General features: G+C 47.5%; 1 protein-coding gene across 1 annotated transcript in view; it reads left to right on the plus strand.

Annotated features, from left to right (window-relative positions):
• The first annotated feature begins 1,967 nt into the window (after window positions 1-1,967).
• vwf (von Willebrand factor) overlaps window positions 1,968-17,483 on the plus strand; it is a 141,548-nt gene continuing 126,032 nt past the window's right edge. Inside the window, exons 1-9 of the mRNA XM_086010148.1 lie at window positions 1,968-2,044; window positions 2,289-2,346; window positions 2,680-2,853; window positions 2,980-3,082; window positions 4,289-4,497; window positions 8,372-8,496; window positions 9,262-9,475; window positions 10,171-10,293; window positions 10,388-10,499. Coding sequence (XP_085866274.1) covers window positions 2,289-2,346; window positions 2,680-2,853; window positions 2,980-3,082; window positions 4,289-4,497; window positions 8,372-8,496; window positions 9,262-9,475; window positions 10,171-10,293; window positions 10,388-10,499 — 1,118 coding nt within the window. The 5' untranslated portion in view covers window positions 1,968-2,044. The remainder of the gene's footprint in view (window positions 2,045-2,288; window positions 2,347-2,679; window positions 2,854-2,979; window positions 3,083-4,288; window positions 4,498-8,371; window positions 8,497-9,261; window positions 9,476-10,170; window positions 10,294-10,387; window positions 10,500-17,483) is intronic.

Here is a 17,483-nt window from a genome sequence, read left to right on the forward strand (position 1 = left end):
TTAGAGGAGCGCAGATATCTCGGGGGGTTGTGGGGCTGGAGGAGATTACAGAGATAAGAGGGGACGAGGAGGCCATGGAGGGATTTGAAAACAAGGATGAGTTTTTTGAAATCGAGGCGCTGCTTAACCAGGAGCCAATGTAGGTCAGCGAGCACAGGGGTGATGGGCGAATGGAACTTGGTGCGAGTTAGGACACAGCCAGTCATGTTTTGGATGACCTCAAGTTTACTTAGGATAGATGGTGGGAGGCCAGCCAGGATTGCTTTGGAATAGTCAAGTCCAGAGGTAACAAAGGCATGGATGAGGGTTTCAGCAGCAGATGAGCTGAGAAAAGGGCGGAGACGGGCAATGTTATGGAGTTGGAAATAGGCGGTCTTAGTTATGGTGCGGATATGTGGTCGGAAGCTCATTTCAGGGTCAAATATGACACCATGGTTGTGTACAGTCTGGTCCAGCCTCAGACAGATGCTCGGGAGAGGGATGCAGTCGGTGGCTAGGGAACGGAGTTTGTGACGGGGACCCAAGACAATGGCTTCAGTCTTCCCAATATTTAATTGGAGGAAATTTCTGCTCATCCAGTACTGGATGCCGGACAAGCAGTCTGACAATTTAGAGACAGTGGAGGGGTCGAGAGAGGTGGTGGTGAGGTAGAGCTGGGTGTTGTCAACATACATGTGAAAATAACGCTGTGTTTTTGGATGATGTCGCCAAAGGGCTGCATATAAACAACCCACAGATGTCTTCCTCCATCTCATGGCCATTGTTTGGTGGCCTGTAATGCACACACAGAATTGTACCATTTCCTTCCCTAGTTCATAACTCTCGCGACATGGATTCTGTCTTAACACCACACTCAGGAGTCTCCTGTTCTAGTGCAGTGATAGAATCCTTTAATAACACCGCCATTTAATTTCCTTTTTCCCTCCCTATCTTTCCTGTAAATGTTATAACTATAAATGTTATGTGCTCTCCAATCCTAAGCCATATCTCTGTTGTAGCTATATAGTTATTAATGCTTCAAACGCTCTCATTTTGTTTCGAATGCTTTGTGCATTTGTATACATACTGCTCAATTAAGAACAGTGTTCTACAACAGCATTTTTATTTCTCACTCATTCATAGCCCCCTTCTTCTCTGATAATTTTCCTTACTAGTTCTTTCAGCCAAGCCTTCAGCTTCTATTCCAACAACTTTATTGATCCTGCTCCCCCGCCTCCCTGGGCTCAAACCGAGACTTTCCGCACTCCTTGTGATATTAGTTTAAATCCTCCGCCACTGATCTATTTACCTCCAAGGACATTGATCCCATTCTGGTTCAGGTGAAGGTCTTCCCTTGTTTCCGAGCTCATTCCAGTGCCCAAGGGATGTGATCCTTGGTTTTTTGGGGCTATTTCCAATAACTTGGGCATCATAACATTTATTTAAAAAATGATATGCCTGGTTGAATATCAATACTGGAGCCCAGTTAAGAGATCAGAAGATTGTTTGTTGCACATTCTGTCAATCCACATTATAATGAGCTCTATAAGTGTTGTGCAACAAACAATAAAAAGTCAGAACCTCTGTGGGATGCCAACAAAAAATATCTTACAGGTAAAGGATAATTGAAGCACTTACCAATTAATTGAGTTCCTGACAGAAATTATTTGGAGTCTGAAATATCTCCCAGTCTCATTACAGAGCTTACAGGAAAAAAATCTAGGCTTTAGAAGCTGGCTGCTTCTTTAATTCTGGTAAATCTGTCAGTGTGTTTTATCCAGTTTCCTTCCACTGTTTCCTTTTGGCCAATTAATACCGTGGAGTTTCTATTGAATCTGATACTGTAATTCTACAAACGGATATAACGTGCAAAGTTCCCCCCCCAACCAATTTTAATGTTGATTATTCCACAGTTCCTGCCCTGTATAAATTGGACAGTTTTCACAAGAAGGCATTTAACAGCTCTTGGAGGTCATCACTCCTGAAGTGCAGAACATGTTGATTTAAACATTGTTTTGAAGTCAGTTTCATTCTGGACCTTGTCTGTCTCCCAACAGGAGCCAAGGTAACTGCTGCTTGTCCCTCAGCCCTGTGCAGGGCGGCAAGGGCCGTTCAATGGGGGATATTTACACATCACTCAAGACAGCAACATTGTAGAAATAGGACAGGCGAGAAAGTCAAAAGGGAAATGGACGAGATTACTTGTGTTAACCATTTATTATTTGTAGAGAGGGCGGTGGGAGAGAAAGGGCAATGATAATGATTTTGGACGGTGCTTTGTTAATTGTCTTTCTCTCTGGTTCATACAGATGGTGAGCGGTTACCTGTCGCTGCTTCTCGCCTTCGCGTTGATGCCCCAGTCTCAAGGTATTGAGAGCCGTTCAACTTCTAATGCTGCAGATTATTGAGTCTTAAGTAATCATAATATTGACACCAATTGCCTAACTCTTCAAAACAGGCCTCTAACACCGGAGTGCTGAACTAATTGATCCCGTTTCACTTCCAACTCCTCGGGTGCATTGGGCTAAGAATGTATTATTTCCAACAGGTTTGGTACCTTTAAGGAGTAGCCATCTTAAAGTGTCTGGAGAATTTAGTGAGACTGCAGTCCTGAACAGAAGTAGCGGTGTAGCTAGACAGTCGCCACAGTGAGAAGGTGAAAGTGAGAATGAGTTGCTCTTTGTTGTGTCTACTGTACAGGACAGGGGAGACTATCGCTCGCTGCGGCCAGGGACAAGCCGAGCCAGGATGCTCGGTGCAGCCTTTTCGGGGAATATCGCATCCAGACTTTCGATGGGAACTTTTTCGAGTTTCCAGGACACTGCAGTTACAAGCTGGCCGGCGACTGCTTCAAACGCTCGTTCTCTCTTTTAGGTATTTCCATCATACTGTTCGCTTGCAAACGTTAGATTGCAGTTTATTCAGGTTTGCATGAGATTGACTTTCAAATCACCGTCTCCGTGGTAATGTTTGATAAGTGGCACTTACTGTACTTTTCAGGTAACTACCAGGCTGGAAAACGGAAAAGCATTTCTTTGTATCTGGGAGAATACTTTGAAGTCACTGTAACTTTAAAAGGAGAAGTGTCTGTGAGAAAAAAAAGGTAACACTTATAGGTAATTTGCTATCTAATGCAGCCGTGCTCTGGGTACAGTGCCCCTGCTCTGGGCGCAGTATCTCTGCTCTGGGCGCAGTGCCCCTGCTCTGGGCGCAGTGCCCCTGCTCTGGGCGCAGCATCTCTGCTCTGGGCGCAGTGCCCCTGCTCTGGGCGCAGTGCTCCTGCTCTGGGCGCAGTTGCCCCTGCTCTGGGCACAGTGCCCCTGCTCTGGGCGCAGTGCCCCTGCTCTGGGTACAATGCCCCTGTCTATACTTTAGTGATTGATGACCTGATGAGACAGTCAATTCCTTTTAACCTCCCAGATTTTTTTAAAAACGCAAGTTTAAGGCTGCATTTCCGCAGCCAGTTAGTGATGCTTTGCATCCACACTGAACTGGCAGAGTCAGGGCCCGAGCTGCCTGGAGCACAGTGAAGTGAGGTTCTCTGAAGGGCACACTGTTTGGTTTGATACCATGTGTAGTATGAATGTATGATTTAAATTTCTATGATTCTATAAATCCAGTGGACTCTCAAAACTGATTTACAACATGCTCTTGGGCCCTTGGACACTTGATAAAACTGATTAAGTGAGTGGGGACTCTCCCCTCTCAGCTCACGACTTTTAGAAGACAAGCTCTGTCCATTCGTGTATCCAGGAATGTGTAGACCTGACCTAAACAGGACAGTTGAGATTCCAGCCAGACAGGGGCCAAGCAATCTAAACCAAGTTCTGTCTGGTTGGAACCCTGGTTGAGTCTAGTTGTATCTGCAGTGTAAGTGCACCCTTAAAAAGTGCTTTGTACCTGGGGGGCAGTTAAACTGCAATTGGGGGGGGGGCGGCATAGACAAACAAAGAGGTGATCTCCTATGTACTGAAATCTCTGGGCATCAGTAGTGTTATACTGACACAGGGCAGAATTTTATCCTAACTCGTTGGGCATGAAATCCACGGGATCGGGTGGAATGCTGGTTTTACACCCCGCCCAATGTAATTCTTCATTGACTTCAACGGAGAGTAAAATTGGCCAGGGTGTAAAACTAGCATTGCACCCGAACCCGTCAGCTTCCCGACGTGTGGGTTAGATTGAAATTGCTCCCTTTGAGTAGATGCTGAATACATAGTATATAAGAGCAACTCCAGAGACTATTTCATGTTTAACTACAATGTTCTCGCAGTTTGTAAACTTAAGTCTATTTTTGTTGTTTTACTAGGGTCTTGCTGCCTTTTGCATCTCACGGTGTGTTTATAGGGACAGAAGCAGGCTACTATATCATATCCAGCAATGAACATGGGTTCACAGCCAAGATCGACACCAGTGGAAATGTGGTCATCATGTTGTCTAAAAAACATTTCAGTCAGACATGCGGACTCTGTGGCAATTACAATGATTTTCCTCAAGATGATTACATAACTCAAGAAGGTAATGTAATAATTATTAAGGAGTAATCATATGCTTTTCAAACATTTGTCAGTGGAAGCTCATTACCAATATTAGCGTGCTCCTAGGGACTTCCTGTAAATATTGTTATCCGGGGTACCCCCTGTAAATATTGTTATCCTGGATACGCCCTGTAAATATTGACACACTCCTCAGTAATCCCTAAAAGTATTGGCTTGCTTTCAGCTACCCTTTGCAAATATTGGAATGCTCCCGGAGATTCCTGCAAATATTGAGAGTCCCGGGAACCTCCCGCACTAATTGACACATTCCTGGGAATCTCCTGCAAATACTGACATAGTCCCAGGGACCTTCTGCAAATATTGGCATGCTCCCAGGAGCTCCCTACATTAATTGACATGCTCCTGAGGATCCCCTGCAAATATTGATACACTCTTGGCTACCTCCAAGGGACATCTGCGAATATTGATGCGTTCTAAAGGATCAGCTGAAAATATTGAAACTGTCTTGTGGATTCCCTGTAGGTATTCACATGGTCCTGGGGAGCATGAACAGAGAGACCTGGGGGTGTATGTGAACAAATCATTGAAGGTGGCAGGGCAGGTTGAGAAATCAGTTAAAAAAGCATACGGGATCCTGGGCTTCATAAATAAAGGCATAGAGTACAAAAGCAAGGAAGTTATGATGAGCCTTTATAAAACACTGGTTCGGCCTCAACTGGAGTATTGTGTCCAATTCTGGGCACCGCACTTTAGGAAGGATGTGAAGACCTTAGAGAGGGTGCAGAAAAGATTTACAAGAAGGATTCCAGGGATGAGGGACTTCGGTTACATGGATAGACTAGAGAAGCTGGGGTTGTTCTCCTTAGAGCAGAGAAGGTTGAGAGGAGATTTGATAGAGGTGTTCAAAATCATGAGGAGTTTAGACAGAGTAGATAGAGCGAAACTGTACCCATTGGCGGAAAGGGTTGAGAACCAGAGGACACAGATTCAAGGTGATTGGCAAAAGAACCAAAGGCGACATGAGGGAAAACTTTTTTATGCAGCGAGTGGTTAAGATCTGGAATGTACTGTCTGAAAGGGTGGTAGAGGCAGACTCAATCATGGCTTTCAAAAGGGAATTGGATAAGTACCTGAAGGAAGAAAAATTGCAGGGCTACGGGGAAAGGGCGGGGGAGTGGGACTAGCTGAAGTGCTCTTGCAGAGAGCTGGCATGGGCTCGACAGGTTGAATGGCCTCCTTCTGTGCTGTAACTATTCTATGATTCTATGAAAATATTGACACTGCCCTAGTGATCTCTGCAAATATTGACAGACTCCTGAGGATCCTCCTCCTCCCACCCCTGCAAATATTGACATGCTCTTGGAGATTTCATATCCCAACTTCCAAAAGATAAATCCAGTTACTCAAAGTAAAGCAATGTTTTTGTAACAGAAGACATTCTTTATTTGATTTTTCAGGGGGTCCCCAGGTGCATGTTATCCCGGGTCCTCCCTGTAAACTTACTGGAACGTGGCAGTTAGTGCAGGAGGTTCCCGGGAATCTCAATATTTTCTGATGATCCTTAAGAATGCATCAATATTCACAGAGGTCCCTTGGAGGTAGCCAAGAGTGCATCAATATTTGCAGGGGATCCTCAGGAGCATGTCAATTAATGTAGGGAGTTCCTGGGAGCATGCCAATATTTGCAGAAGGTCCCTGCGACTATGTCAGTATGTGCAGGAGATTCCCAGGAATGTGCCAATTAGTGCGGGAAGTTCCCGGGAATCTCAATAATTGCAGCAACAGAAGTAATGTGTGAGTAAATCAACAAATACATAAATGTGGTGACTGGTCTGATAATGCTGGGGAGCAGAGGAGACCCCTCAAGAAGCCCGCTGGGTCCCAGTTTGAAAACCTGTACTCTAAATAACAACTGGGTTAAGATGCACACAGCCCGCAGAATTCATTTGAAATAATTGATGTGGCTAAAACAAACTCCACTCAATAGACGCCACAGTTCTATGCACTCACTAATTAGAGAGCTGGAGTTATCGGCAACGTGAAGCCTGCAGGGTAATAAGCATTAACACAGCTCTCATCTGCTCCCTGCTCTCTTTCTGTTTCTTCAGCATCATTAGTACTTTTTGTAGCTTGTTTCTAAAATGACTCACACTTCTTGGTGGTATTGTAATAATAATAATAAAGAAGATAATAATGATTGGCTTTTTAACAGCACCTTGTAGTGTTTATATATTTAAATTTGCACATAGATGTAGCGATTAACCTTTGCGCAAATGTGACAAATGCGAGTTCCTTTTTCTTCTTTCAATGGCTGGTGTATATTAAATAAAATCTGGTGTAATGATCAACTCAACTGAGGTTGTAAATTTGGCCTGGAATAAAACAAAAGTCACATTGGGGGTGGGTGTTAAATTTAAATGGAGAGTATTTTTAAAGCATCTTACCTTGGAAGTCAGAATTACTGTTTCAATGACAGTCAGGAATGGGTGGGTCAATAAATTTTAATAATGCGGGCTAGAGTTGTAGTAAGAGTTGGAGCTTTTTTTTATTCATTCCTGGGATGTGGGCGTCGCTGGCAAGGCAAGCATTTATTGCCCATCCCTAAGCCAGTGCTAATCACAGAAATCACAGAAACCCCACAGTGCAGATAGAGGCCATTTCGGCCCATCGAGCCTGCACCGACACATATCCCACCCTATCCCCGTAACCCCACGTATTTAATCCCCCTAACACTAAGGGTCAATTTATCATAGCCAATCAACCTAACCTGCACATCTTTGGACTGTGGGAGGAAACCGGAGCACCCGGAGGAAACCCACGCAAACACAGGGAGAATGATGCAAACTCCACACAGACAGTCACCCGAGGCCGGATTCGAACCCGGGTCCCTGGCGCTGTGAGGCAACAGTGCTAACCACTATGCCACCGTGCTGTTGCTGTAAAAGAAAGAACTTACATTTATGTAGCACCTTATCACACCTCAGAGCACTTAATTTAATAAGTTACTTTGAAGTTTGTTATGTAGGTAAATACATCAGCTAATTTGAACTCAAAGATCCACAAAACAGCAAATGAGACAATGACCAGTTAACCTGTTGCTTGGTGGTGTTGATTGAGGGAGGAAAGTTGGCCAATACATTAAAAGGCTCCCTGCACTTCTTTGAATAGTATCATGGGATCTATTACATCCACATGAACAGGCAGATGGACATTCGTTTAATGTCCCATCTGAAAGACGGCACCTCTGATGATGCACCATTCCTTTGGTGCTACACTGAAGTATCGGCCTAGATTATATTTTCAAGTATAACAACGGAAAATGCTGGAAAAACTCAGCAGGCCAGGCAACATCCGTGGAGAGAAATTAGAGTGACGTTTCGGGCCTAACCCTTTTTCACGTGCTATCGTTATATTTTCAAGTCTTTGATTGGTGTTTAAACCCACAATCTTCTGACCTGGAGACAAGAATGCTGCAACTGAGCAAAGCTGAAACAATGTAATATGAGATTATCTCAATTGACAGTCTCAGATAGAACGAATAGTTAAGAATTACAGTTACAATAGAGAAGGAAAGTTTAAACAGGGCTGAAATGAACGGGTAAGAGATTAATGGGGATCATATTCACTTGCTAATTAGCTTTATTTGTGTGGATGGCCCAGGATAAATTGTCACATTTGTACTGTTCAAGGAATTTAAATGAGATTACTTTTTTTTGGAACAGTAAAACATTGAATTCTGACATGTTTTACCAGAAATAGTATTCATAGTTCTTAAATTTAGCTCTTTAAGAAAATGGTTCCACTGTGCTATTGTGTCAGAAAAGGCTTGAAGTGATAAACCTTGGGATGTTAAAAGTTCCTATGATGATTAAAACCACTGGGTTTTCTCTCAGGTTTCCAGGTGGAGAACAGCTATGATTTTGCCAATTCTTGGGCAATGCACGGCGCTGAGGAGCTGTGCAGCAGAGTGTCTCCCCCCAGCAAAACCTGCAACATGTCCTCTGAAGCCATAAATGATGTGAGTTCACATAAATTAGAAATCTGCATTTCAATAAAAATATCGAATCAAAGAATCTTACAACACAGAAGGAGACCATTTGGCCTATTATGCGTGTGCTGGCTCTTTCGAAAGAGCTATCCAATTAGTCCCACTCCCCGGCTCTTTCCTGTTCGTTATCTGATCTGTACAAACATGACTGGAAATTGACAGATACAGTGATGCAAGATTCCTGTTTGATTACTCATTGCCAGTCAATGATTATATCTTCTTAGACATATATTTATTTACACGTATACCTTTTTATTTGTTGCACAGACTTATTTTAATTAACTGTATTTTTTTACTAGTTAAAATACCCAGGATTCTACGGAAGCCTGTTCTCACTTCCCTATCAATGGACTTTTCCAGCACACGGGATTATCACCACTGAAAATGTTAATCTGACACACTGGAATACTTATCTACAGACATATGTAGAAAGATTGAAAGCTCGCTCTTCATTACAGGGCTCCTTTTGCTCCTGAAACGTTGTCCCTAATAGTTACAGTTTTCACTTTATTTTTGAAGTTTAAAGTTAAACTGACAGTAATAAAGCTTCCATCTTATGGTAGTATTAGCTTTTGTTACAGTGTTATGGCGTGCGAGCTCAAAACTGGTAATTGCCGATAATGGCTGACGTGCTTCAGAGGAAGAGGGAGAGAAAGAATGAAAGCGTGAGTGTGAGAGAGAGAGAGAGTCAGAAAGAATGCTTATACAATAAAGTAAACTTTTATTTGGATATAGAACTTGATGGAAAAGTGCAGAATGCTCAAAACAAGCCAGACGTTCAGAAAATGTAAGGATCATGTGGATCCTGAGCCATTCATTGCTAGTTGTGAGGATGACACATGCCACTGTGAAGGAAGGAATTGTCACTGCCAAGTATTTCTGGAATATGCAAGGTCCTGTGCTCAGAAAGGTTCACTCCTCGATGACTGGTCTACAGAAAGTGATTGCAGTAAGTACAGCACAGATAACTTACTTTTCTTTGTGATTTCCTTACGATTGTGATGCAATTATTAAAGATCTATTTCAATTAGAAGGAAATATTACATCATATTTCAAATGTTTTGCATGGTAGATGGTTAGCTCCTTTTGAAATTTGATGTGTTTTTAATTTTACATTGATATTCCTATTTGTCTTTACTTGGTGCCATACAAGTAAGTTACTTTATAAGGTCATTATATGAAACACATTGTGACTACACTAATAATAATAAACTGGAAAACAAAGTCAGCAGCGATATAGATCTGTAAACTGAAGTTATTCTGATTCAGTCACTTAAACAAATCCTGTACAGGTTAGATTGTTAGTTTATGTGAGTCTCTATAACGATGGTATTTCTGCTAATAAATACATACATGCACCAAAGAAAAACTTTTTCTAAAGTTTAGGTGCAGTCCCAAACTGCAGATTTTACAAGTAAGTCCCACTGAAGGTAAATATTTTATCCAAATAGAATGGAGGTCACCAGCCTTAATTTTAAGGATCTCGCACATTAAGAGCTGTATCGGAAACCTGGTAAAACATGATAATGGACCAGCACACAATACCTTGGAAGCTGTGGGGTAGATAATGGTTAGGGGTGGTGACTTTCCAGATGTTTTTCAACTTATGTTGTCTGATGTAAATGCACTTTTTATTTTAACAAGTACTGAAATGTCCGACTGGAATGGAATATCAACCATGTGTGCCAGCCTGCGTACGAACGTGCAGGAGTTTAAATATCAATCAGCTGTGTCATGAACAATGCATGGATGGCTGCACTTGCGAAGGTGATTGTTTTTGCCCATTACATTTCAGACGTTTAGCGAGAGCACTGTATTGCATGAGTATTCTACGCATTCTGATACACTGTTTGGATTTCAGATGGGAAAGTACTGGATGGGGACACGTGTGTAGCTTCTTCGGAATGTTCCTGCATGCACATGGGAAAACAGTACCCTCCAGGTTCCAGTATCTCCCAGGACTGCCGTGCATGGTTAGTATTGAAACTAAAGTCTGTAATGATCACCGTTGAAAGTTTAGCTGCGGGATGCATCAAACAAGCTGTTACGAGTGCCAAACAAGCAATGTTTGCCATAACAACAGAGAGTGCTGGAAACACTCAGCAGGCCAGGCAGCATCGAGGCGAGGAGAAACAGTCAATGTTTCGGGTCGAACTCTTCGTCAGAACAGTTCTGACGAAGGGTTCGACCCAAAACATTGACTCTGTTTCTCCTCTCCTCGATGCTGCCTGACCTGCTGAGTGTTTCCAGCACTTTCTGATGTTATTTCAGATTTCCAGCATCCGCAGTATTTTGCTATTGTGTTGTGTGAAGCAATGTTTGCCATTCACTGGGTGAGATCCACCTCAAGCTTAGAAAAGCACCCCCACCCCCATTCACTGCACATTTTCCTATTTCCTACCAGTCATCCTGTGTCCTCTCTGAGCGAGATTGCAGATTAGTGTTGAATTAGGGGACAGTGGCCACATTCCACACAAAGAGAATTACATTTAAATGTTGAGTTTTTAAACAAGTTTTTAAAAAAATCACTGAGATGAAAGAGGGTTAAACTGCTCATGCGCTAGGCATTGAAGTTACTTTACCAAAACTGAAGACATTAAGCAATTACAGTAGTTAGTTTGTCTGGTAATCAACAAATGGCTGACACCCATTGTGTTGCAAAGTCCCTCATCCCAGGTGTTCAGCAGGGCTAGTCTGGCACAGGCCCTTTTTTCAGGTTGTGAACACAGGACAATAAAGTAAGGAGAGAAATACACATTGACAGTCAGGTTTTTAAAACAGAAAGCTGCTAGGGCAGGATTTCGCCTAGACTCAGAAGGTTAGGATGCAGGAAAGGTATTTAAAAGGTTTTTTAAAGTCAAGTAAGATGAGCCACTAATGTGGGGTAGCATAGCATGCTCATTATTTTGTGTTATTACATGAAGACAAGTCATACCGATTGAATGTTCACTTACTGTCTGAGAACTAAAACAACAATGTTTTGTTCTGGTCTTGTCTTGTCAACGCATGAACAGTTCATCTACGTAAAGATTGGATAAGCACACGATAGCGCATATGAAGAACACAATATCCAGTTCATATGTCAAGGGTGGCACTTTGTTACAGCTGCTGGGTTACTCTATTGTATAAGTAGATGATGGGCGGTGTAAGTCAACTCCAGCAAGGGATGTGGGAGCTGCTGCAGGGCCTGACTGACACCACTGAACTTGAGAAGGTACCTACACCAAACCTGCATTTGTAACAGGCAGTTTTGCACTGTAGGACCTTGTTCACTAAGAGCTGGATTGAGATTGTAGAAATCAATTTCATAAAGGACCTTTACAACAGAAAGACAAGGGCCTAGAAATTCAGCTGTTTGCGCCAGCCGTTAGCGCCAGATTTCCGGCGCTATCCACTTAGCGGCCGGGCACCGCCGGATCTGCGCCTACGCCAAAATTCAGCTGGGCTTTAGCGCCGGCGCAAAGTGTTAGCGCCCGCTCAGCTGCGCGCGCATCTTATGACGTCATTCCGTCGTGCAACGCCGTTTGTGCGCCCCAAACCAGAAATTCAGTGGCGCCCGGCCGATGTGGGCGTGGCGCTGCTAAGAACTGTGAAATGGAACTCAACAGAGGCCCTGTGGGATTCGGGGAGCAGTAATTAAAGGGCACATCCACTCACCCATAAAAGCCAGCCATTTCGCTGCAATGACTTTACTGCTTTGGATTTCTGCACAGAGAGCAAGGCACAGAGATTACTGATTTCGGACACCATAGGAGAGGTATTTTTGGCTTCTAGCCAGTGCTTTGACATTTGCATCCTTGTGATTTTGCTGTTTGGAACTTTGTAATGGGGGCTGCATGGGGGGCCAACCCTCAGTTGCTACATTTTGTGCGAAGGGCTCGCAGACGCTTTGAGAGAGGGCCAGGCATGCCTAGACGCAGAGGGGCCATTAGGCGTCGCCAACGTAGGCCTTACCCAGTCAGGCAATACCGGGAGCAGGTCTCATATCTCACCATGACTGCGGCGCATTGTGTTAAGAGGCTGCGCTTCAGAAGGGAGGTGGTTGGAGAGATCTGCCAGCTGCTTCACGCGGATTTGCAGCCACAGCTCATGTCCAGGGCGTCTCTCTCGGTGGAAGTGAAGGTCACGGTGGCTCTCAGCTTTTATGCAAGCGGCTCCTTCCAAGCCACTGCTGGGGACATTGCGAACATCTCCCAGTTCGCCGCGCATCGCTGCATCCGACAGGTCACCGAAGCACTTTTCGCGAGGAGGCACCAATTCATCTCCTTCCCCATGACCCAACACAAGCAGGAGCAGCGTGCAGTCGGATTTGCCAGGATCGCGGCCTTCCCCATGGTGCAGGGCGCCATTGACTGCACGCATGTGGCTATGCGGGCACCTATCCACAATGCCGAGCAATACAGCAACCGGAAGGGCTACCATTCCCTAAATGTGCAGCTGGTGTGTGACCACAGGCAGCGCATCCTAGCTGTCAATGCCCGCTTCCCAGGAAGCAGCCACGATGCCTTTATCCTGCGCCAGACTACTGTGGCTGACATGTTCCAGGCACAGCCTCCACCAAGGGGATGGCTTATCGGGGACAAGGGCTACCCTTTGTGCACATGGCTCATGACCCCGCTCCGCACGCCCAGGACCCCAGCGGAGCTGGCACACAACGAAAGCCATCAAGCCACAAGGAACCTAATAGAGCAAACGATAGGCGTCCTCAAGCAACGGTTCCGTTGCCTGGATCGTTCGGGCGGGTCTCTTCAGTATTCACCGGATAGAGTCTCCCAGTTCGTCGTGGTGTGCTGCATGCTCCACAACCTGGCTATCCGCAGGACTCAGGCACTGCCACCTGACATTGCCCCACCACCTCAGGAGGACGAGCAGGAGGACCCTGAGGAGGAGGAGCACCAGGCCAGGAGGGAGCGACAAGGTCCAAGGGCCGTCCGCCGGGGGCTTATTGCTCGACACTTCTAGGCCCCCTGTCAGGGAATGGCCTGGGCCACTGAACGCAGCTGAAGGCAGCCGCTCCGCAAGCCCTCAGCCGGTTAACCCAACAACCACTTGAAACATGACACCTGCACATGGTGAATAAATAAACATCTTTATTTCAAAAACTCAGGGCCCTTCCCACATGGAAGAGCAAAACAGAGAAGACCCCCAAAAAACAGTCACAAACTTCTGTCACTCCCAAAACCTGGGGAGGACTAACAAAACATCAACATCCAAATGGCCTTCCTCACTGGCCTAACAAAAACAAGCCCCCCCCACAACACAAACACCCCCATAAAACCAAACAACATAATGCCCCCCAGAACAGAAGCCCCCGCATCACCCAAACCCTCGCTCACCACACTCTATTCGGTGTGGCGAGAGGGCGAGTCCGTCGACAGCCGTCTTTTGCCCCGGCCCGTCCTGCTGCTGCGCCTCAAGCTGGGCCGTGAGGCTGTGGCGAGGCTGGGGGAAGGATCTTCAGGGCGACAAGGCGTCTCGCCAGATGCCCTTGGGGGTCAGCCTACACGAGGGCGGGCCCGGGAGGGGCCGGCTGGTGGCTGCTGCAGCTGTGGGTGGCCCTCTTCACTGCCTGCAGCAGCTCCTTGCACCCTGGCTGGGGGAGTGGCAGGCTCGCCTGCACCAATGGGGACAAGGTGGGTGATGCCAGGCGCGCGCTGCTCGCCAGACACACGTGCACTCGGGCGGCCTGGCCGGGGAGCAAGCGCGCCAAACTGTTGGTCGCCAGACCGGTGTGCGGCAGCAGGGCGGCGGCTGGCCTGGCGACGCCTCTGCGCCAGTGCGAGGGTGGCAGAAGTCAGTGCCCCAACTGCGCCGGCATGTGCCCGCATCTGCAGTGCCATTGTCTGCCCAGCACCTCTCAGCTGGCGACTGGCATGCTGCGCTGCCTCGAGTTGTTGCACCCCCCTCTCATGCGCTGCCACAAGGAGCTCCACCCCCCTGGCGTGCGCTGCTGCGATTTGCTCCAGCCCCCTGGCCTGGGATTGGCCGAAAGCCACCACACTTTGTGCGAGGCTTTCGATGGCGTGAGGCATCTGTGCCACCACCTCCATGAATTCGACGTGCCGCCGCTCCGACGCCGCCGACATCTCGTCCAGGAGGCGCACCTCCTGGGTGACGTCCGAGTCCGGACTGGAGGGCGCCTCCACCCTCTGGCCAGAAGGCTGGCGTGCCGCCGGAGCCTTGCCGCGTGCGGCCACGCCACTGGGAGCAGGTTCTGCCCTCCCCTCCACCACCTCCCCCCTCTGGGCAGAAGGCTGGCGTGCCGCCGGAGCCTTGCCGTGTGCGTCCATGCCACTGGGACCAGGTTCGGGGCTCCCCTCCCCCGCCTCCCCCTGGCTCTCCGGCACGCCAGACGTCTCCCCTTCATTGCCATCTCCTGGAGCGGAGGAGGGTTCCCCCGAGGTGGCGCCTTCCTGCTGCTCCTCGACGTCCTCCTCCTCCGAGGGCCTGGCTGTCTGGGCTTCAGGGAGCACCTCCTCCTCACCAGCTGAAAGCAGGAAGGCACAAGTGTAGCTTTAGAGTGAGGACAGGCCGACAGCGAGGGAGGCCGCATTGGTGCATTATGCGCATTTTTCGGCCAGTGGGGAAGGATGTAGATCTGATGCGCGAGGGCAAGGAGAGAGGTGCACCCGGTCCTGTCCTTACCAGTGGGTTCCAGTATAGGGTCGGCGTCGCCGAGCGCCACAGGCCCAGTCACCGGGTGACGCAGGAGTCGGGCCACCCTCTCTTCCAGAACCGCTAGCTCCTGGTAATCGCGAGGGCCTCCACCAGTGACACGCAGGCTCCTGGCGTTCCTCGCCAGCTTGGCCTGCAAGAGAAAGGAGGGCGTCTAAGTACAGTGTGGTGCCCCGTTGGTGTGTGTGAGGCCTCACATGGTGGAATAGCTTGGACAGTGTGGTGCCCTGTTGCTGTGTGTGAGGCCTCCCATGGTGGAATAGCTTGGACAGTGTGGTGCCCTGTTGCTGTGTGTGAGGCCTCCCATGGTGGAATAGCTTGGACAGTGTGGTGCCCTGTTGCTGTGTGTGAGGCCTCCCATGGTGGAATAGCTTGGACAGTGTGGTGCCCTGTTGCTGTGTGTGAGGCCTCCCATGGTGGAATAGCTTGGACAGTGTGGTGCCCTGTTGCTGTGTGTGAGGCCTCACATGGTGGAATAGCTTGGACAGTGTGGTGCCCTGTTGCTGTGTGTGAGGCCTCCCATGGTTGAATAGCTTGGACAGTGTGGTGCCCTGTTGCTGTGTGTGAGGCCTCCCATGGTGGAATAGCTTGGACAGTGTGGTGCCCTGTTGCTGTGTGTGAGGCCTCCCATGGTGGAATAGCTTGGACAGTGTGGTGCCCTGTTGCTGTGTGTGAGGCCTCCCATGGTGGAATAGCTTGGACAGTGTGGTGCCCTGTTGCTGTGTGTGAGGCCTCCCATGGTGGAATAGCTTGGACAGTGTGATAAGTGCAGAAAGAGCTATTGATTAACATGCAAGTGCCATTGCAGCGGCAGGAGGGCTGGGCATTAGACCTTTGATGTCCCTTTGGCCCTAATGGGAGGTGCACATGCAAGGATGAGGGGGACACTGGAAAGGGTACTCACCTTGACCAGCCGACATAGGTCATTGTATTTCTTGCGGCACTGGCCCGCACTCCTGGGAACATTGGAGTTGGAGGAGACCCTCCGGGCAATTTTGGTCCACGCCTCCCTGAACTGGCTCCTGGGAGCCTTCCTGCCACTAGCCGGGCACACGACCCGTCTTCTCTTGCGTACCCCATGAAGGAGCACACCCAGCGCATGGTCAGAGAACCGCTGGGCTCTTTCACGGGCCCTCTCCATTACCTCCAGGCGTTGATTTGGTACACAACCAGTCCTGAGGCCTAGTTGCAGGGCTACAGCATGCAGGGCGTGGCTGCAGTCAAAGTTGACCCTTCCCCCTTTAAGAGCTGGCCGGCGTCAGGGTGTCTGCTGACACTCACCACATGATCGCACCTGCGCTGCGCCCGGAATCGGCGTTATCAGGCCGCATCGCCGGATTAGCGCCTGAACACAGGGTTCCAACGCCTATTGCAGCGCTCGGCCAAAAAGTTGGCCAAATCTACTGAATTTCGGCGAGCTCGCCTGCACTTTCCGGCGGCCGCTAAATTTGCCGAGCGCCCGACTTTAGCGCCGCAATAGCGTCCGAACTGAATTTCTAGGCCAAGAGGTTTTAATTCCTCAGTCTAGGTTGAATGTGAACCCAGAACCCAAATATGTAAGGCCAGTGTCCAACTCAATGCACCATCCTATTCCTCCTGCCCTCCTCTATTCCTGCCTCTGCCCTAGACTGTTGCAATATATGATTAGCTATATACGCAGATGTTATATTGTACCTTATCTATCCACCCTATGTCAATGACTACTTACCCAGATGTTATATTGTACCTTATCTATCCTCCCTATATCAGTGACTATATACCCTGATGCTATGTTGTCTCTAACTTAGGTACCCACGTACATTTTGTAATCATCTGGTTATAGCTGAGCCAAAGAGATTAGGAAGCAGCCAGGTATAATGCTGGTATATGCTAAGATATCTCTGATCTCAGAAGGGTAGGGCAGCGCTAAGAACGGTACAATTTGTCTTGGTGCCTCAGGGTTATGGAGTGGAAAAATCAGCCAGGTTTTGCACTCCTGATCTGAGGAACAATGTCTCAGATAGGAAAGAAGGATGGGAGGAAATTTGCAAAATAAAGGAAAAATCTGTACTTAAACGTTACAGCAACCACTAACAATGGATTTTAGTGTTTCAATGTTACAGTAGCATGAATACTCTTGCCAGGTGTATTTCACTATCGGACAACTCCTGCGCTTTAATTCTTTGTATGAAATGTGAAGTTGTAGGTCCCAATATTCCTCTATTTTTATGCCCATCTCTTGGATGTAATTTGGGGGGAATGGGTGCAGAGGCACGGTGCCCATTTTGCATCTGTACTGTGCT

This window comes from Somniosus microcephalus, chromosome 17 (assembly GCF_052327205.1).
Source record: "Somniosus microcephalus isolate GS21.2 chromosome 17, FLI_Smic_1.0, whole genome shotgun sequence".
Classification (NCBI taxonomy): domain Eukaryota; kingdom Metazoa; phylum Chordata; class Chondrichthyes; order Squaliformes; family Somniosidae; genus Somniosus; species Somniosus microcephalus.